General features: G+C 46.4%; 1 protein-coding gene across 1 annotated transcript in view; it reads left to right on the top strand.

The window, feature by feature from the left end:
• LOC144754108 (E3 ubiquitin-protein ligase TRIM39-like) overlaps positions 1-22,044 on the top strand; it is a 416,694-nt gene extending 394,650 nt beyond the window's left edge. The window contains exon 8 of the mRNA XM_078641673.1: positions 21,467-22,044. Coding sequence (XP_078497799.1) covers positions 21,467-22,011 — 545 coding nt within the window. The 3' untranslated portion in view covers positions 22,012-22,044. The remainder of the gene's footprint in view (positions 1-21,466) is intronic.
• The last annotated feature ends 267 nt before the right edge of the window (positions 22,045-22,311 follow it).

Here is a 22,311-nt window from a genome sequence, read left to right as displayed (position 1 = left end):
AACCTCGAGCAGCCCTTGCACCGAAGATCAGCCCCCCAGCATCTCCACGATATGCGTGGGGCCCTTTTGCACTGTGCCACTCAACGCGCCATCCCGGCCACTTGCCACGTGGCTAGCGGCCATCTTGGCAATGAAAACGACAAACTACACCACTGGTCTGGTTGCTCCAGACTGGCCCTTGCTCCCCTAAAAAGGAGCACCCGCTCTGACCTTGCTGGTCCGAGTGAGAAGCTTGAATCACTTCCTGCGTGGCTTGCTTTAGCCAAGGCCTGTTTGCTTCAATCAAGTTGCCGACACCTCCATCAGCGAGAACCTTTGTGGGACAGCTCGTGACCAATGCCTGGACGTCCTTGACCTCTTCGTGTCCACGTAGCTGCAGAGACAATCTTCACGACATCGCCTGTTTGCACCCGACATTGCCTGGTTCCTTCCTGGTTCCACGGTAGTCACTGGCTAGTGACTTTGAACATTGTCCCCTCTGCTTTCAGGTCTTCACCTCTTCAGATCCACCCTTGGATCCACCGGAATTCTTCACATCGAGCCGCCTGCAGCATCTTCAGCTCCAAGCACCATCGACCTGCGTGACGAAACCCGACACTACTTCGACCCTGTGCACCCGCTTCTTGTGAGTGAGGTAACTCAGCAACGCCGGTGTTCCCACACTGGTACACACCTCTAGTGTCTGTGTCTAAAGTTTCATCCTTCTAGGTCACTCGGAAGGTTCCTTAATAACTAACTTTGTAACTTTTACGCACCATTGACATTGCATTGGTAATGCGTGCACTTTCAGCACTGCACCCGAGTCCCGCGGGCCTTTCCCGACTTCATCACTGTTAGTCCCGAACAGCTCCAGCGATTCCCCAGGCCCTAGGCCTCTTCACTTTCCCCATAGTGGTTCTTATACCACTATTTTAGAATATGGTTTAGGTGGCCCCTAGGGCTCATCCATATTCGTGCAACTTTTGTATATTTAAACTGTGTTTTGTTTTAACGCATTTGCTTCTGTGCTCATAAAGAGTATCAGGGTTTATTTCTAGAAATAAATCTATATATATTTTCAATATATATCTGTGTGGTGTCCTTTCATTTGGTATTCGAGGGGATTGTGTATGGTAAAACAGCTTGCTTCACATGCCTTTACAGAGTTTAGCCTAAGACTGCTTAGTCCGTGCTACCCCTAGGATAGCTTGTCTATAAGGTTGACTTTACAACCTGCACCATAAGGGTTGCTTGGCATGGTACAAGGTGATCACTAGAACTAGTGAGCATCACATACCAGGCCAACTTCTCACATTGGTGAGCAGCGGATTGGGATTTGAGCTTGCTGTTGTTTTACCATTACAATCTTTGAGGGTATCATTTGAAAGATCATACAGGTACCTGATAGGTACACTAAAACAAGACTAATATACTTAAGTTCTACTGAACTTAGTTGTTGTAGAGGATAGGGAGTAGCACACCCTGACTACAACTACTAGATAGGTTTTGTAGGAAAACACCAGTGTAGGTAGATTGCAACACATCCACCACACTAGAGCAATGTCTGGAGCAGAGGGATCCACTGGACCTATCTCTGTTGAGAGCGACCCTCCAAGGGCACCATCCAAATTTGCTATCTTTCCTTTTAAGGAACTGAGGCAGCTGTGTTCCATGAGAGGAATCAAAACAGGGCCTACTCCTACAGCAGGACACCTCAGAGAGCTTTTAGACCAGTCTGAAGCTCTAAAGAACTCCAAACCAGGCCCCTCAGGGACTGGTGATGGAGGTTCTCCTTCTGAAGAAGAAAACACTGATGCCCCTGCCCCTGTCATCCAGATAGATGAGGAAGACCAGAACACTGTAGATACTCAGCCAGAGGATGAGGAAGAAGAGGAGGAGGAGGAGGAAAGTGGGTCTGATGATGAGAGAAATAGCCAGGTGCTAGTCAGCAGGCTTAACCAGGCTAACTTAAGCTTATTTGGGACTGAAGGTGGGTCCAACCCATTCAGACCCCCAAGTGGACTTAACCAGGAGCATAGGAGGAGGAGGAATCACTCAGGTGACTCCAATACTTCCCATGTTTCTAGAGGTTCTCATGGCAACTCCAGAAGGGAGTTGACTAGCACTCAGAGAAGGGAACATGAGGCCAAAATGAGAGAGGCTGAACTTAGGATCCAGAAGCAAGAATTAGAAGTTGCCCTGGCCAAAGAGAAACTTGCTAGAGCAAGGCAGCCTAGAGAGAGTGGATTAGGATCCACTGGTGGCAGCACTATCCCTAAGGATAAAGACAGGTCCTATGACAATAGAAACCTGAGTAAGATTGTGCCCCCCTACAAAGTTGGGGATGATATCCACAAATGGATGACTGCACTTGAGAGAGCCTGCAAAGTACAGCAGGTCCCTCAGGAACAGTGGGCAGCAATCTTGTGGCTCTCCTTTGAAGGTAGAGGCCGAGACAGACTCCTCACAGTTAGTGATGGGGATTCTAGAAACTACCTAGTCCTGAAGAGTGCTCTGATTGATGGGTTAGTCTTAAGCACTGAACAGTACAGGTTAATGTTCAGAGACACCCAGAAGACACAGACTCAGGACTGGTCTGAATTTGTTGAATGTGCCACTAAGGCTCTGGAGGGCTGGTTGCTGGGAAGTAAGGTTACAGACTATGAAGGATTGTACAATTTGCTTATGAGAGAACAGATTTTAAATAACTGTCAGAACCAGCAGTTGCATCAACATTTGGTTGACTCAGATCTAACCTCTCCCCAAGAATTGGGAAAGAGGGCAGACAAATGGGTTAGAACCAGAGTTAAGCAAAAGAACCAGAACCAGAACCAGGGTGGTGACCAAAAGAAAACAGACCAGAAGGGTGGGGAGCAGAAAGCTAAAGACCAGAAGTCTTCAACAGGGCCCCAAACTAATACTGAGGGTGGGTCCCAAACTTCCAAGAAGAAGAAGAAAGAAGGTCAAAGAAAACCCTGGTGTAGCTTTTGCAAAAACACCACTCACTGGACAAGTGATTGTAAAAAGGGTGGAGCCCCCAACACTGCAGCCCCTAAGGCACCTGCACCCACTAGTACAGTTGGCAGTGTTGGTCCACAGACTAAGGGGGTAGTGGGTATCACCTTGGGAACTGAGGGAGATTCCGTCCTAGTCAGAATCCCCACACAGGCTGTTCTGATTTGTGATGGGGAGATTGATTTTTCCCCTACTGTCAGTCCCAATAATTTGGGCAAGTACAGACAGACACCTTTGATTAATGAAAGAGTGGCTCAAGCATACAGGGACACATGTGCCAGTGTCACTATGGTGACGCCTAGCTTTGTGGACCCTGGACAGTACATACCAGGTGATAATTACCTGGTGACCAATGCCAGCAATGTCACTACTACACATAGTGTGGCAATTGTTAACTTTTCCTGGGGAGGGGTAACTGGCCTAAAAAGAGTTGTGGTTAGTGCTGATCTCCCAGTAGAATGTTTGTTGGGCAATGACCTGGAGAGCTCTCTATGGTCAGAAGTTGAGTACAGGACTCATGCAGAGATGTTAGGGATATCATCACATGTCCTTGCTGTGACCAGGTCACAGGCCAAAAAGTGCCTCTCTGAACCTCAGGTCTTGGATCCTGGAACAATGGACCAAGTACCTCCCAAGACAAGGAACAGGAGGGTAAAGGCTGTGCCTTCCCAAATGCCTACAAGTGAGGATCAGCCTTCACAGGAAGATGATTCTGAGACCCCTGAAGGAACTGTCCCTATAGAGCTTGAACCTGATCAGGTTGAGTTTCTGGGGACAGGGGGACCTTCTAGGGCAGACTTGGGGCAGGCTCAGTTATCCTGTCCTTCTCTTGAACCCCTCAGACAGCAGGCTGCTGCTGAGGCTGCTGGGAATGCTCAAGGTACCCATAACATTTATTGGGATGATGGGCTCCTTTATTCGGAGGGTCGAGACCCCAAGCCTGGTACAACCAGGAGGTTGGTCATACCTCTGCAATTTAGGGGCTTCCTTCTTACCTTGGCACACGATATTCTCTTAGCAGGACACCTAGGCCAGAACAAAACATGGGACAGACTTGTCTGTCACTTTCACTGGCCTCACATGTCAGAAGATACAAAGGAGTTTTGTCGCTCCTGTGTAACCTGCCAAGCAAGTGGCAAAGCAGGTGGTACCACAAAGGCCCCCCTGATACCACTACCTGTGGTGAGGGTGCCCTTTGAAAGGGTAGGGATTGACATTGTTGGACCAATGGATCCCCCTACAGCATCTGGGCACAGATTCATACTGGTGGTGGTGGACCATGCCACCAGGTACCCAGAGGCAATTCCACTTAGGACCACAACAGCTCCTGTTATGGCCAGGGCCTTACTTGGAGTTTTCTCCAGAGTGGGGTTTCCTAAGGAGGTAATATCTGATAGAGGTACAAACTTCATGTCAGGATACTTGACAGCTATGTGGAAGGAATGTGGTGTCAACTACAAGTTCACCACTCCCTATCATCCACAGTGCAATGGTCTTGTTGAAAGATTTAACAAGACCCTAAAGGGCATGATCAAAGGATTACCTGAAAAGCTCAGGCGAAGATGGGATATCCTTCTGCCCTGCCTTCTGTTTGCTTACAGAAAGGTCCCACAAAAGGGGGTTGGCTTCAGCCCATTTGAGTTGTTGTTTGGGCACCCTGTAAGAGGACCCCTATATCTGGTGAGGGAAGGAGGGAAGTTACCTCTCAAAAAGCCCAAGCAAGACACATAGTGGACTATGTACTTGGTCTCCGCTCCAGGATGGCTGAGTATATGGAGAAGGCATCCAAAAACCTTGAGGCTAGCCAGGAATTACAGAAAGCCTGGCATGACCAAAAGGCTGTCCTGACTGAGTACCAGCCTAGACAGAAGGTATGGGTGTTGGAGCCGGTGGCCCCAGCAGCACTCCAAGACAAATGGTCTGGACCCCAAACAATTCTTGAAAAGAAGGGAGAGGTTACCTACTTGGTGGACCTAGGAACTCCCAGGAGCCCCCACAGGGTGCTCCATGTTAACAGGCTGAAAGCATATGTTGACAGGAGAGACATGGGCTTGCTCATGGCTACAGATGAGGGGCAGGAGGAAGAGAGTGACCCTCTCCCAGACCTGCTGACTCAGAATCCTGAGGATGGCTCAGTTGATGGTGTGGCCTTAGATGGCAGCCTCACTGAACATCAGCAACATGACTGCAGACAGGTTTTGTAGTCATATCGACATATGTTCTCCCTGACACCCAGTCAGACTAACTGGTGTACCCATGTGGTGGACACTGGTGATAGTCGTCCTGTAAAGAACAAAATTTACCGGCAGCCTGACCATGTCAGAGACTGTATCAAGGCTGAGGTGCAAAAGATGCTGGAGTTAGGTGTCATTGAGCCTTCAGAGAGCCCCTGGGCTAGCCCAGTGGTTCTGGTCCCCAAACCTCACACCAAAGATGGAAAGAGAGAGATGAGGTTCTGTGTGGATTACAGAGGACTCAATGCTGTCACCAGGACAGATGCACACCCAATTCCAAGAGCAGGTGAGCTCATAGACAAATTGGCTTCTGCCAAGTATTTGAGCACATTTGACTTGACAGCTGGCTACTGGCAAATCAGGTTAGCTGAGGAGTCTAAAGCCAAGACAGCATTTTCTACCCCCAGTGGGCATTATCAGTTTGTGGTGATGCCCTTTGGTTTGAAAAATGCACCTGCCACCTTCCAAAGGTTGGTGAATCAAGTCCTTACTGGGTTGGATGACTTTTGTGCAGCATATCTCGACGATATTGCTGTCTTTAGCTCCACCTGGGAGGATCACCTGGTCCACCTGAAGGAAGTGCTAGAGGCTCTGCAAAAGGCAGGCCTCACTATCAAGGCAACCAAGTGCCAGATAGGGCAGAGTAAGGGTGTGTACTTGGGCCACCTTGTGGGTGGAGGCCAAGTTCAACCACTGGAGAGTAAGATTCAGACCATAAAGGACTGGGCTCCTCCAACTACCCAGACTCAGGTCAGAGCTTTCTGGGGCCTGACTGGGTACTACAGGAAGTTTGTTAAGAGCTATGGGTCCATTGTGACTCATCTTAATGATCTGACATCTAAGAAGATGCCCAAAAAGGTTCAGTGGACAGTAAGCTGTCAAAAGGCATTTGATGACCTGAAGAAGGCCATGTGCTCTGCACCTATCCTGAAGAGTCCTGACTACTCAAGAGAGTTTATTGTCCAAACAGATGCTTCTGAGTTGGGAGTGGGAGCTGTGCTTTCACAACTTAATGTAGATGGTCAAGACCAGCCCATTGCTTTCATTAGCAGAAGGCTGACCCCCAGAGAGAAACGATGGTCAGCCATTGAGAGGGAGGCCTTTTCTTAGGTGTGGGTCCTGAAGAAGCTGAGACCATACTTGTTTGGCACTCACTTCAAGATTCAGACCGACCGTAAGCCCCTCTTATGGCTTAATCAGATGAAGGGTGAAAACCCCAAACTGCTCAGGTGGTCCATTTCCCTACAGGGGATGGACTTTACAGCGGAGCACCGCCCAGGGACTGACCATGGCAATGCAGATGGTCTCTCCAGGTACTTCCACTTAGAACATGAAGACACAACTGGTCAAGGTTAGTCTAATGTCCCTGCGTTTGGGGGGGGGGGGGTTGTGTAGGAGAGTAGTGAAGAAACCAAATATTTACAATACTCCTTCTCAGGGGTCTTACCAATAAGTAGTCCATTCAAAAGTGGCAAAGAAATCAACACAGAATCTGAAATATGAAAAGACATCTTTATTATTATTAATTGTGAGGCTCTGTCGCCCAGCCACTCTTAAAGCAACTGAATGAGGGAGTCTGCCTGCATGGCCTCGCACAGGCCTTTTATACAGAAAATTGTGCTCTAGGCACACACATTCCTTATTATTATTAGTCACTCCCAGGACGTGCACACAAAGCATCACTTTCAAGATAAGTCCAGGCTAAAAAAAGGATCGCACACATGCTTGGTTTCCTGTTCAATCAGGCCGGACAAACCCACCATAAAACCTTCAACTAGATCGATAAACAAGTCTTAAAGGAAAGCCAGCAACAGATGGGACGGAGATAGGAGCGGTGGGAACAGTGCCATAAAAGATCGAACATGTCCTGCTCTTTGAACTTTATTGCGCCAGCTGCTGAACAAGGAACTGGCTTGGGAGGTTAGCCTCAAGCAACAGGGTCAGCTGTCGTCAGGTCATGCAGAAGTCAGCACAAACCCATGCTAAGGTTATGTCCTTTAAATGCTTGCTCTGCCATGGGGAGAGCCTACTGTAAGGGCAACGAATAACATGGCTGCTATTTACAAGATGAAACCCAAGTGTTCAATACAAAACCTTCAAATGTACAGTGAATCCATTGGTGTAACATGATGAAAATACTCATGAATAACGCATTCATCATTTGCGGTTCTCTGATACCAAATTCATAACAGAATCATGACATTTAAAACACAGGTTCAGAACCCCCAGAACCACAGAGCATCCTTTTGCCCTTACATAGGCAATAACCTATACTCATGCTAAATCTGAGTCCATGTCTATATTCATCACTAGCTGGTGTTGACGTAAATACTGTACAAAAGGAATTATCAGTAAACTCTGACCTAACCAGTTCATGTTCAGGTAAAATATGAAGCTCATGTGAAGAAACAGTAGAAAAAGAAAGAGTACGTTGGGAAGTTGGTGCAGACGTCAATTGTGTAGGAGGAAACAAACCAAAATATAGTAGCCAATAAAATACATAAAAGTATTAAAATAGATAGAGCTATACCGCACTTAGAGAACAATATTCTATAATGTCTGTTTTTTCATCTCTTGCTTTTTATCGTCATTCCTCAATACAATCTCCATTTTCTAATGTCGCTCACGCAATCTTGGTAGAGTACTTCAGCTATGATTATTAGCAGGTCATAGGGACACTGCAGGTCCTGCAGGCCTACTGCCACTACTCAGGTCACAAACTGAACCGTTGGTACTCCTACGTGACCCTGCAACTGGCAAATGGTAACCAATCAAAAATTTAACAAAAAACCATAATATAATTCAGCAAGAGAAAAAGAACAACAAAAAGTCAAATGTGAAATACTTGCACAATCCTAAGCAGAAAGCAAATCCTAGAATTTTCTAATAACGTTTTATATAGCTTCCTATGCATTTCAGTAATTCATTATACTTTTAAGTGAAACAATGGTGTTCCTGATCAATGCTCTCAGATGAGAAGGGAATACTCTTCCACAGAGAGTGGACTTTATTCTGCTTTTACTAAACAGAATAGTACTTTAAAACAATGCCAGCAAAGCAGCAAAAATTAGTTTCCAAACTTCAAGTCTATACAAGCTCACAGAAAATACCCAAAGTCCATCAAATCCACTTCCAGTGTTTTCTTCGCGTTGGGCCTCTTCAAATCAGGCCTTTCATGAGGAGACAATACTGTTTAGTTGGAGTGCCGTCCGGGGAAAACACTCACAGCTCACTCGAAAGTCTCAATGTCTAAAAACAATGCACCAGTGTCTCTTCTTTGTGGCAGACACTACAAATGATGCGCTCTTCATTAATCAGGGGCACAAAGCATCTAGTGCAGATCCAAGCACTGTTAAGAAAACTCCTTCAGCAAATCAGCAGCACTTTCAAACTCCAACACTCATCATTTAGTGTCAGAGGACGCTCAAGCTGCTCTCTCCTGGGCATCAGAATGCAATGCCTTTTTCCAAACGTGGATGCTCGGGTGCACTGCCTTTCCACTGGTGCAAAGCAAGAAGTGTGAATGTGGCCAAAACTCGGGCCAAGGGCTCAAGGGAATGTACACTGACAGAGGTTTTCCAGCACATAACAGGTACAGAGCCCAAACAACAAATAAACGAATCAGCTCCTCCTTTCTTCTGCAACGCCTTTCGCAAATCAAATGCCTTGCTGTGGAGGTATCACTGATGTTGCGCTGATGATCGTTGTCCAGCTTCGCGACTTCCTTGTTTGCAAGAAGTGTAGAGCCAGGAAATCTGTTCATCTTAGAGCGGTCACTGATGGGGTGTGAGCTTAGTGTTGATCACAGGTCTGCAGGGAATCACTCTTCCTTTGACTCTGGAAGATCCAGCAGGACCCTAGTGATGTAGGATATGTAACACAATTGTTAGTTTCCTTCAAATCGAGCACAAAAAATAGTTCATGTGTTTTAACAAAAGGACTGGCAAGCAGGGGACCTGCAATCTGCAAGGGAGTGACAATGTGCCATGAGCATAAAATACAAGAGCAAAGGCAAAGGGCAAAACAGTATCTTTAGAATCTTCAGTTATGTTCTTTTCATCATTCTCTGTCATCTATAGCTACACAGGAATTCTATCAAAATGAATTTCCTCACACAGTGGCATTATCTAATGGGGTAAATACATATGTTCCCTCAATGACTAAGCCTAGGTGTTCCTAAATTCCTTATCTAGAACATCTCGAATAGAAAAATAACATCATTCATATTATCAAGGACATGAAGAAAAGTCCCTTAAAAATGTGCATTAAGTGCACTATGCAATACAAAAGGCTAATGATCAAATGTGAAGACAAAGAACAAACACTAGAAAGTCTTGGTATTTCTAATCCCACCGAAAAATTAAAGCAGCAGGAACACAAGAGAGCTGAAAAATTAAAAATAGACATTGGAACCAGCCTATCACTACCTTGACAGTCAGTCTGAAAAAAAAAACATTTTACATAACATGGGGGGTCCCTAATACATAACTACAGTCTAGAAGTGTGCACATAAACAATACACCCATAATAATAAATGGGCTGACTGGTGAAAGGAATATGGGAAAAGGGGAAATGGAATTAGGACACAACTAAAATGCCTAATAACTAAGCATAATGCGACATTGGTCAGGGGCGGAACAACAAAAGAAAAATCTATAGGAAGAACAAGAGTTTGCTTGGGTGCCTCAGGCATGTAACACAGCACCAAGAGAACGGGGAATACACAAAAGACCAAAGTTACACAAATTCTAATTCTATGTTCCTGTTCTCTCTTCAGGGAGAGGAAAAATGAAACCTGGCTTCCTTTCAAGGGACAAAGCCATATGCTATTTGGGAAACAAAACATGATTAAATAACGCAATATAAAAATTAGGTCACCGTGAGTCACAGATCTATAATTCTATCCTTAGGTCCAATCAAGGATACATAACAATTTAGGGCTGCCTATTCCTTTAAGGGAATGTGCAGTACGTAACATCAGGTGATACACTTTGAACCTGTTATATTTGTTTAGTTCTTTTTTTTTTAATACAGCCAAATGTATAGCCAAAGGTAGGCATGCACTGGTAAAAGTGCTGCCATTATTCCTCACAGTATACAAACCATATCTGTGAAATGTATCATTATTCCAAATTCATCCAATAATTGTGTAGCGGTACATATCGTCATACGGACCTCTTCAGAACACAGGAGAACTTATGATGGTAACAACATAAACAAAACATACAAAAATGCAGCACCATGGCATGTGTATTTTATGCCCTTTAAACCTGCAGCCAAAAACCCAATATTTGGGCCTGTCTAAATTGTCAGGTCCAAACTCCCACCGTTTGACATTGAGCACAACGCAGTTGTAGGTCCATTGTCAAATATAATATGTTATGACAGCTGTAAATACCTCAAACAGAAACATGTACATTTCTTGCTGTTAAAGAAATGACGCAAAAACACATCTTTTGTCAATTAGCCAAACTCACGTGTCTTCTCCTCTTAAGAACAATCCATAAACAATCTGTTGGCAAAAAGCAGAAAAATACACAACACCAAAAAACACATTGGAAGAGACACAAAAATATTTTACATCACTTAACCGTGACTTCTCAACATAAAACCACCTTATTCTTATCGTTCTAAAAGAAATTGTTACACTGATACTCCATATGCATGTTATTTTTAATGAGCAATTTCTTTAACTAGGCCTATAACCTTCAAAATTGTGTGAAAAAGGCTGCATGTTATTTTTATCTAAGACTGGATGCATCATTTCGTTTTCTGTAAAATAAACACAGTTAGCAAACATTATTTTCCTTAACGTGGAAACACAATGTAGCAGTCCTGCCAAGCATTTAACACGATGTGTAAAGAAACCCCTTTTCATCTCCCCGTTTAAATCAAGGTCCTTCATGTTACCACGGTGAAACCAGAAACCTCACCCTTAGCAGCCGTTCAGAGAGGTCATTCTGCATTCCTCGGAAACAAAGGCCTAATTAAGAGGCTGTAAATGGCAACACACGAGGGGCCTTCTCCATAATTTATGGGGAAACACTTAAAAGAGAACATCTCAGCGAGTGCCTGAGCCAGCTGTTGCAAATTCTCCCAGCCCCCGGCCTCTGCCACAGTGGAGCTGACAAAGCCAGTAGGCTGGATCTAATCTGCAATAATTCAAGCTATTTAAAAAAATAATTTCTCTTTTTAGGCGCTAAAATTATCACTATTCCCATATTATTAGACTACATTCACTGTCAATTTGTCTCAAAAGCTAAAGACACACAGACCAGTTTTTTTTTTTTGGAGTAATTACTTGTTGCAATCCTATGGCACACACTTCATCAGTGTTAAATAAGCAAACTTTCCGTAGGCCTAGCTTGAAGATAGAACCTCCAATCCTTATATTAAAACAAGCCTGTGTAATGGCACATTAACCCACTGAATCACAAGAAAGCACAACCTTATATCAAAACCTAAATGCATGCATTTGCTTAAGGCTGAGACACTTTAAGGAAAGCAAAAAAAAAAAGTCCACATTTGTAAAGCGCACAATCACCCGTAAGGGTCTCTAGGCGCTGGGGGCCATCGGGAAGATTAAGCAAGCTATTGCCCAGAGTCACATGGTGCTGGGCTAACCTGCCGCCGGAGCCGGGGATCGAACCGTGGTCCCCAGATTCCAGCGTCAGTCGCCCTGGCCGCGGCGCCACACCTCTTCCTGCAGTTTAAACAGTGAATGTACTCAAAATCGACTTTCTTATTTTGGGCATTAAAAAATGAGCATCCTACAATCTTTTTGCAGAATATGAATTACTAGAAAGTCTATTACATAATCCATGAGTTAGGTATGTTAAAATAATAATTTATACGTTATAAAAATGAGCTTGCTTGCGCCTATGGCAAGCGAATTTATACACATGAATTCTTGTCATTTTAGTGATGCAACATAACGTAAATCACATTTTAATGCTAAGAGGTCATAGTATGAGTGCTAAGCTTTATAAATATTAAAAAACGATTTTGGTAGCACTAATTTTTATTAATTATTTTTCCATATTTAATAATTTTTGTCTTCTAATAAAACCCAATTATTTCTGTTTGTGATTGTTTTACATATAAGAGCCCGCTACATCCCTTGCCTCTTATTGAGATGCATTAACTCACAAACCTGAGCGCATATGCCTAATTTAAAAAGCGTCACATTCTGCGTCACTTTTAGGGCCTCTGTCATGTAAAAGGGCCGTCATGCAAAATTCCACCCGTGTTTAACTACAAAAAAATGCTGGCTGAAGAAACATTCCTATGCAAATATACTGCAGCTAAAAACGTTTTGCCTGTGAACATTTAATACAGTGCATTTAAGTGAAAACGCTGTAAATGTATTTATTTCTGCAAAAACATGTAATTTCGTTTTTGGCTGGGGCCTTATTTATATCCATTAAATGTGAACCACACACATTGAGCTCATTTCAGACATAAACAGAAAGTGTTGAAAACATTTAGGAAACACAATACAGCGCCCTCTAACCATTTCTTGTAAATCGCGCCGTCGCAATGTACAACAAAACTCACAAACAAAATAGACATGTAAACACACATTTTAACCACGCATTCAAACACACATTGAAACCCACAAATCAACACTCAGGACGAAAACAGGACAGTCCGGACTATACGTAGCTGTAAGTCATATTCACAAGAAACACTGCTCAACAGTGTAAAAACCAAAAAATACACTCAATTCACTAGCTGCAGCTGGCAGAACACCAAAAATCGTTCTGCATATCCATTCATAAAATTACACAGAGCAAAGGATCCTTGTTATGTATTATGACATATTTTAGTTCTCTGGGGATACAAAATCACCAAGGAAGAAATATGTTTGTAAACCTAACCTATTTAGATAAACCGGCTAATTCAAGCGTATACAAAGTTGGCCAATACAAAGCTCCAAATTTGCTAAGATCAGGCATCTTATAGCTCACTAATCCAGCATCAAACTTCAAGGGGTTATCTCCATCGATACATTTGCAAATATGCAAACCCTCGGTTATTGAATATTGCAATCTTCAAATAATACAAAGAACCAAACAAAGAACTACTAAGGACTGGGAGCAACCCACTTAAATTAAACAACCAAGTTTCAACAAAGGCCAAGTTTCAAAGTACAAAGCAAATGTCAAACAGATGCCAAGTTCACAAATTTGAAACAAATGTTCCTAAAACGGAACCACAAAGCTAACTGGGAGCGGCCCACAAATACTTATCAAAGCTGTAGCAAACAAATAGTTCTCCAAATTCTAACTGCCAATTTCTAACTGCACTAACAGTCTCTTTAAAAAACTTACGCCAAAAAGGGTTGCTCAGTCAGGAGTGACATCTTTTGGAGAGTTTTAAGTCAGAAAAATCAAAAATATACTGGGCCGCTAAGACAGAGAATCCCCCAGAACCTCCGTGCACAGAGTACCTCTTTAGTAGATTTCTGTCTTGCCTTCCCCAGCAGAATTCTGTTCTCTGAAAAATCTCTCCTCCAGGTAATCACTTCATGATGAGGCCCCACGTTGGGCGCCAACTGAAGAAACCAAATATTTACAATACTCCTTCTCAGGGGTCTTACCAATAAGTAGTCCATTCAAAAGTGGCAAAGAAATCAACACAGAATCTGAAATATGAAAAGACATCTTTATTATTATTAATTGTGAGGCTCCGTCGCCCAGCCACTCTTAAAGCAACTGAATGAGGGAGTCTGCCTGCATGGCCTCGCACAGGCCTTTTATACAGAAAATTGTGCTCTAGGCACACACATTCCTTATTATTATTAGTCACTCCCAGGACGTGCACACAAAGCATCACTTTCAAGATAAGTCCAGGCTAAAAAAAGGATCGCACACATGCTTGGTTTCCTGTTCAATCAGGCCGGACAAACCCACCATAAAACCTTCAACTAGATCGATAAACAAGTCTTAAAGGAAAGCCAGCAACAGATGGGACGGAGATAGGAGCGGTGGGAACAGTGCCATAAAAGATCGAACATGTCCTGCTCTTTGAACTTTATTGCGCCAGCTGCTGAACAAGGAACTGGCTTGGGAGGTTAGCCTCAAGCAACAGGGTCAGCTGTCGTCAGGTCATGCAGAAGTCAGCACAAACCCATGCTAAGGTTATGTCCTTTAAATGCTTGCTCTGCCATGGGGAGAGCCTACTGTAAGGGCAACGAATAACATGGCTGCTATTTACAAGATGAAACCCAAGTGTTCAATACAAAACCTTCAAATGTACAGTGAATCCATTGGTGTAACATGATGAAAATACTCATGAATAACGCATTCATCATTTGCGGTTCTCTGATACCAAATTCATAACAGAATCATGACATTTAAAACACAGGTGCAGAACCCCCAGAACCACAGAAGTGTCTGCTATCCTATGGTCACCCCAAATTTTTGCTTTTTGCTTCACTGGTTTATGACTTAATGTGGCTATGGGCCTGCTAATCAGACCCACAGCCTGCTGTTCTCTCTCTAAATTGTAACCCATGCACTTTAGGTGCATAACGAAATTGGAACTGGTTCACCTTATTGGCCCCTGTAACAGTGTACCCAGGTACCCAGGGCATAGGTGCTTCCAAGGCCTACCAGGGGCTTCAGCACGTATTGTGCCACCCCTGGCCTCCATATTTGACACAACTGGCTGATCACTCAGCTGGGGTAAGTCGGTGTAACCACCCCTTACTTAGGTGTAGTATGCCTATACCTAACCTAAAATGGACACATATGTTCCTATCAGCCACTCCTATGGAAGGCCTCATCAATCCTGGAGGCAGAGTGCTTGGAAATATGTGAGATGGTGCTCTGGCATGAGCTGAGCCTGTCTGCAGCTTTCGGAACCATGTCCTTTAGCTGTTTCATGATACTGCCATACCATATACTCTTAAGTGCATTATAATCCTCGCGGTTAAATGCTATCTTGGGTTTGGCTTTATCAAAACATGTCGAGCAAGGTGTCATACGAATTAGAATACTACCCACTCGCCAGTTCTGGCGACGGGGTAGCATTCCACCCTTCTAGAGGGACACTACATGTACCTAACCTGAACCCCGGTTAAAGTTAAACAGAGCCTCAGCATCACTAAATGGATGCTGCCACCACAGACACAAGTCTGACCTCCTGTTGCTGGGAGTCCTTCCAGCGAGGGCAGCTAGGACAAAGGGTTTCCTGCCTTGGGAGGTGCTAGCACCACCCCAGACAGGATTTTGTGTATTGGGTAGGACAGGGCTGAATAGAATCAGACATGCCTGGGGCACACAAGGTGTCCCTGTGCATAGGCCAGTTCAAACCGGTGTTGGGGCTTTCCTGCCCCAGTCCTGGCGCGAAACTGGACAAAGGAAAGGGGGTGTAACCACTCCCCTTCCTGGTTCCACCCAGAGGAGGGACCTAGTAGGTGATCCGGCCCCCAGAATTGGAATAAGAGTGGAAGCTGTGTCCTGAGACTTCAGATCATTCTGAATCAACTTGAAACTAAGAAGACGACTGGACTTCGACATTCTGCTGCACAGAAGACTGAAGAGCATCTCCCTTGTGGCCTAGGAGTGGCCACCCTGTGAACACAGGCACCATCCAGCAACTCGACATCTGCTTTGCCGCCGCCTCCCACCGGAGCCCGAGCCCAGAGCCTGACAAGACCCAGACTCCCAGACATCTCACAGCCGGATCCACAGTCCCTGCAAAGAAGGGACCCGTGGAGGCACCGAGAGACGTGGGACCGGACCTCTTGAAAGACCCCCGAGAAGCTGACTGCGCAGCACCCGAGGCACCCTCGATGCTGTGCTTTGGGGTTTGAGAAGCCCCAACCTCGAGCAGCCCTTGCACCGAAGATCAGCCCCCCAGCATCTCCACAATCTGCGTGGGGCCCTTTTGCACTGTGCCACTCGATGCGCCATCCCGGACACTTGCCACGTGGCTAGCGGCCATCTTGGCGACGAAAACGACAAACTACACCACTGGTCTGGTTGCTCCAGACTCGCCCTTGCTCCCCTAAAAAGGAGCACCCGCTCTGACCTTGCTGGTCCGAGTGAGAAGCTTGAATCACTTCCTGCGTGGCTTGCTTTAGCCAAGGCCTGTTTGCTTTAATCAAGTTGCTGACACCCCCATCAGCGAGAGCCTTTGTGGGACAGCTTGTGACCAACGCCTGGACGTCCTTGACCTCTTCGTATCCACGTGGCTGCAGAGACAATCTTCACGACATCGCCTGTTTGCACCCGACATTGCCTGGTTCCTTCCTGGTTCCACGGTAGTCACTGGCTAGTGACTTTGAACATTGTCCCCTCTGCTTTCAGGTCTTCACCTCTTCAGATCCACCCTTGGATCCACCGGAACTCTTCACATCGAGCCGCCTGCAGCATCTTCAGCTCCAAGCACTATCGACCTGCGTGACGAAACCCGGCACTACTTCGACCCTGTGCACCCGCTTCCTGTGGGTGAGATAACTCAGCTCCGACTGTGTTCCCACACTGGTACACACTTCTAGTGTCTGTGTCTAAAGTTTCATCCTTCTAGGTCACTCGGAAGGTTCCTTAATAACTAACTTTGTAACTTTTACGCACCATTGACATTGCATTGGTAATGCCTGCACTTTCCGCACTGCACCCGAGTCCCGCGGGCCTTTCCCGACTTCATCACTGTTAGTCCCGAACAGCTCCAGCGATTCCCCAGGCCCTAGGCCTCTTCACTTTCCCCATAGTGGTTCTTATACCACTATTTTAGTATATGGTTTAGGTGGCCCCTAGGGCTCATCCATATTCGTGCAACTTTTGTATATTTAAACTGCGTTTTGTTTTAACGCATTTGCTTCTGTGCTCATAAAGAGTATCAGGGTTATTTCTAGAAATAAATCTATATATATTTTCAATATATATCTGTGTGGTGTCCTTTCATTTGGTTTTCGAGGGGATTGTGTATGGTAAAACAGCTTGCTTCACATGCCTTTACAGAGTTTAGCCTAAGACTGCTTAGTCCATGCTACCCCTAGGATAGCTTGTCTATAAGGTTGACTTTACAACCTGCACCATAAGGGTTGCTTGGCATGGTACAAGGTGATCACTAGAACTAGTGAGCATTACATACCAGGCCAACTTCTCACACGCCGCACCTATTGTGGGCGGTCCCTTTTGCTGTTGCGGTGGCGGGCGGACTTTGCCTGCCCGCCATCGTAATGGAGCACCAAGTTTTTATACAAATTTAAGTTTTTAAAGCTTAGATGTTGAATCCATTCAAAACAATGTGATAGCATCCAATATGGAAATCATTCCTTTATTATACATTCTCAATGGTGTATGTGTTATCTTCAAAGAATTTCAGTGTTATAAGAGACCCAATACATTTTTGGGTGAATAGTTAAAATGTGGTAAACCCAAGGTTTATGTTTGGACTCTGGAATGCGTGCAGCTGCACACCTTCTTCTACTGCCCCCGCATACTTCATCTTCTTTCTTTACCCTTTACGCTTGCTTCTTTCTGGTAGCAGTTTTGGTGCCCTACAATGATACTTGTATTTTAAAGTGTTTTTATGACTGACAATGCAATGCACTAAAGTCCACATGGGCCGGACGTGCTGAAGAAACCTTTCTGGTGCTTGGTGAACTGTGGGTTGTGAAAGTGTATAATACTTTCCCTTGTGTGGAAAATACTTCAACCGATCAAACCTTTCAGTGACATCAGGGTATTACAAGACTAAGAACTCACCAGTGCTGGGCACCTCAAGACGTCTGGTAGGATGTGGTGTTCGCTGTAGAGTAAGATGAAATTCAAGGTGTTATCAATGCCTTGTTTTTGTACCAGACTCTCACTGTGTGTGGAATCTGCCTCTCATCATTCAGACACTGTGGATTGTGTGTAGGCTGTTGTCCTTTATGCCTAGCACTGCTGTCAGTTGGACTGTTATGCTCATTTACAGAGCAGAATGGAAGGTCTTGTTCCTGTACCAGACTCTCACTGTGTGTGGAATCTGCCTCTCATCATTCAGACACTGTGAACTGTGTGGAGACTGTTGTTCTTTGTGTCTGGCACTGGTGTCTGGTGGGATGTGATGCTCATCTATAGAGTAGAATGGAAGGTTTTGTGAATGCTTTGTTCCTGTACCAGAGCTTCACAGTATGTGGAATGTGGCTACCAATATTCAGAGGCTGTGGACTGTTTGTGGAGACTGGTGTTCTTTGTGTCTGGCACTGGTGTCTGGTGGGATGTGGTGCTCATCTATAGAGTAGAATGGAAGGTGTTGTGAATGCCTTGTTCCTGTACCAGAGCTTCACAGTATGTGGAATGTGGCTACCAATATTCAGAGGCTGTGGACTGTTTGTGGAGACTGGTGTTCTTTGTGCCTAGCACTGGTGTCTGGTGAAACTGCAATTGTATTTATGTAGCGCTTACTAACCCTGACGAGGTGTTGAAGTGCTTTATGGCTACTAGCACGCTATAAGTAGCGAGGCTGGCGCGTGCGCGCAGCGGGCACACGCCGGTGCACCAAATGCAAGCCCATCTACGCCCGTCCACACTCTGCCAGCACTCAGCGCCAGGAACCCTGCAAGGACTTCACCAGACAAAACCATTAAATAGTCCATAACGTTAATAGATTTAAACATGGAGGTTAAAGGTTTCGGAATGTATGTGCCTTCATTTTAACGTTAAGCCTGCATCGTTTTCAATGACCTGTCCGCATTGCAACGTGACCCTTCCAAAGGTTCACTACCAAGCCATCAAGCATAAGAAGGACGCCAGTGGAGTGTAAGCGAGGCATACAATGCTGGCTTTTAACTGCATCCAGCTGAATGCAAGATCACTGGTCAAGCACAGCATTGACTGTGCTAGGCTACTCGAAAATAGGGAAATACAACTGGCCTTCATTACGGAAACCTGGACTGACGAAGCACCAGGGCCAGACCTGGTGAAAGCCACTCCTACCGGGTTTTTATGCCATACCCTGAATAGGCCTCAAAGGAAAGTGGGCGGACTGGCAGGCATCTACCCTAGCTCAGCCTGTGAAGCTCTATCTTTTAATCTTACCCTATCACACCATCACACCTTTAATGGTATCTTACTTTATAGACCACCAGGAGCCAGGAATACCTTTAATACATCTATTAGTAATCTGCTGGAAGATAGCATCTGTAAAGATGCTTTCACTATCCTCTGGGATTTCCATTATTATCTCGAGCTTCCTTCTGAACTGGACACAGTGATCCTCATGGATACGATGAAGAGGGTAGACCTCCAGCAACATGTGCCTGGCCCAACTCATGTGGCGGGACATTCCCTGGATAGGATTTTACGAAACACCCGGTTCTCCGCTTCACTGGGGAACACCCTCTTGTTTGGACAGACCGTGCTGCTGTTCTATTTAAGATTTCTTTTAGGGACCAGTGCACAAGAGGAGCACAGATCAAGAGGCAGGTAGTGGTCAGAGCTTGGAACAAAGTGGATGGTAATGCTTTTCAGACTCTCCTTAAGTCACCCACAGACCAAAGGTTTGTGGGGCCGGAGGAAGGGACTATTGCACATACGGAATGGTTGGCGAGAGCTTGAGGCAAACTAGCTCCAGTGAAAACCCTCTTTCCCAGAAGAGCACTCCCCTCCGCTCCATGGTTTATGGAAGAACTGACCCATTTAAAGCACTGGCCCATTTAAAGCCCTGCCTTAGATCACCGTAAACCGGAGAGAGCCGGATAATCTTTTCCGGTCATCAGTGCGCCACACTCTCTATCGCCATCACCCTTAAAAGTGTTTTCCTTTATCGACTTAATTGTTTCACCAAAGATGTATCTGTGTTTACATCACCCCTTAGAGGCTCAAGGGGGTGGAACAAATGATAGAAGAAGGTACAGCCACCGAGCAGGCTTTAACCCACCGCAGCAGCAGAGTTAGGTAGTAGTGTTCCCTTAAGGAAACGTCTGCACAACTCTTCAGAGGATAATATTGTTAAGTATATAATTTGTACACACTTGTATATAGGTTACAGGGGAATTACAGAGTGGGTGCTAAAGAAACTCAGGGTGTGTGGACTCTGCCTCTCATCCTTCATGGTGTGTGGACTCTGCCTCTCATCCTTCAGGGTGTGTGGACTCTGCCTCTCATCCTCCAGGGTGTGTGGACTCTGTCTCTCATCCTCCAGGGTGTGTGGACTCTGCCTCTCATCCTCCAGGGTGTGTGGACTCTGCCTCTCATCCTTCAGGGTGTGTGGACTCCGCCTCTCATCCTTCAGGGTGTGTGGACTCCGCCTCTCATCCTTCAGAGTGTGTGGACTCTGCCTCTCATCCTTCACGGTGTGTGGACTCTGCCTCTCTTTCTTCATGGTGTGTGGACTCTGCCTCTCATCCTGCAGGGTGTGGGGACTCCGCCCCTCATCCTTCAGGGTGTGTGGACTCCGCCTCTCATCCTGCAGGGTGTGTGGACTCTGCCTCTCATCCTTCAGGGTGTGTGGACTCTGCCTCTCATCCTTCAGGGTGTGTGGACTCCGCCTCTCATCCTGCAGGGTGTGTGGACTCTGCCTCTCATCCTTCAGGGTGTGTGGACTCTGCCTCTCATCCTTCAGGGTGTGTGGACTCTGCCTCTCATCCTTCAGGGTGTGTGGACTCTGCCTCTCATCCTTCAGAGTGTGTGGACTCTGCCTCTCATCCTTCAGAGTGTGTGGACTCTGCTTCTCATCCTCCAGGGTGTGTGGACTCTGCCTCTCATCCTTCAGGGTGTGTGACTGCTGTGGAGACTGGGGTTCTTGATGGGGGGGGGGGGTAACCTCTCGGGTGAGATGCTTGTGATTGGAATCTGATACGCACTCGTGACGCTCACATCAACGAGCACAGTATTTGGATTTCGGGTTTTGAAACTGGAATCGCTGTTTTCACACAGTCTGTGACTTCTACGAATTTCCTTTCACCGTGTGGGATTCCTTAGTTCAGAATAGAAATAACGTTTTGGAATTTTACAAAACAGACACTGGTAAAACTCTTCATTTTAAAATACAAGGATGTAGCTGAGGGGCCTGCTCTGAATACACACTTGTGGTGCCAGGGACATCTAATGCATGTAGAGATGAGGGTCACATAAAGAGATTGACCCCTGTGGGAGCCCAGCAGGAGGTGATACTTACCGGTCGGTCTGTTTAAAAGACCCGAGAGCCGGGGGTGCCCCCACTGCCCCCAGGATACACTAGGACTCGGAGCCATGCCATGAGCTGACCTCTGACCTCTGCTTCTCTCTCTCCTGCAGCTGCCGTGACCCTGGACCCGGACACCGCTCATCGGAGCCTCATCCCATCCGAGGACGGAAGGAGCGTGAGGAACGGAGGCAGAGCCCAGGATCTGCCGGACACGCCCCAGAGATTCAGTCCTGTCATTAATGTCCTGGGGCGAGAGCGGCTGAGCTCCGGGAGGCATTACTGGGAGGTGGCGGTGGGGGACAAGACGGGCTGGACCCTGGGGGTGAGTGACGAGGCTGCGAGCAGGAAGGGGAATATCACACTAGCGCCTGAGCGTGGATACTGGACAGTGTGGCTCAGAGATGGTGAATACAAAGCCCTCGCTGGCCCCTCCACCCTCCTGGCCCCCCGGGTGCCCCCCAGGGCTGTGGGTCTCTTCCTGGACTATGAGGCGGGCCGGCTCTCCTTTTACAATGTGGATGACGGGTCTCTGCTCTTCACCTACTCGGGGGCCCGCTTCCCCCCCACCCTGCGGCCCCTCTTCAGTCCCTATCTCAACCAGGGAGGGGGGAATGCGGGGGCGCTGCGGGTCCTGCCGGTGACAGTGCGGGGGTGAAGAGAGCAGCGGGGGAGAGAGAGAGAGAGAGAGGTGCGGGGTGAAGAGACTGCCAGCAGCGGGGGAGAGAGAGAGAGAGAGAGAGAGAGAGAGAGAGAGGTGCGGGGTGAAGAGACTGCCAGCAGCGGGGGGGGGGGGGGGGGGGGGAGAGAGAGGTGCGGGGTGAAGAGACTGCCAGCAGCGGGGGAGAGAGAGAGAGAGAGAGAGAGAGAGGGGTGCGGGGTGAAGAGACTGCCAGCAGCGGGGGGGGGGGGGAGAGAGAGGTGCGGGGTGAAGAGACTGCCAGCAGCGGGGGGGGGG

The sequence above is a fragment of the Lissotriton helveticus genome, chromosome 5_1 (assembly GCF_964261635.1).
Source record: "Lissotriton helveticus chromosome 5_1, aLisHel1.1, whole genome shotgun sequence".
Classification (NCBI taxonomy): Eukaryota; Metazoa; Chordata; class Amphibia; order Caudata; family Salamandridae; genus Lissotriton; species Lissotriton helveticus.
The sequence above is the reverse complement of the archived record's forward strand: the minus strand, read 5'-3'. Positions and strand labels throughout refer to the sequence as shown.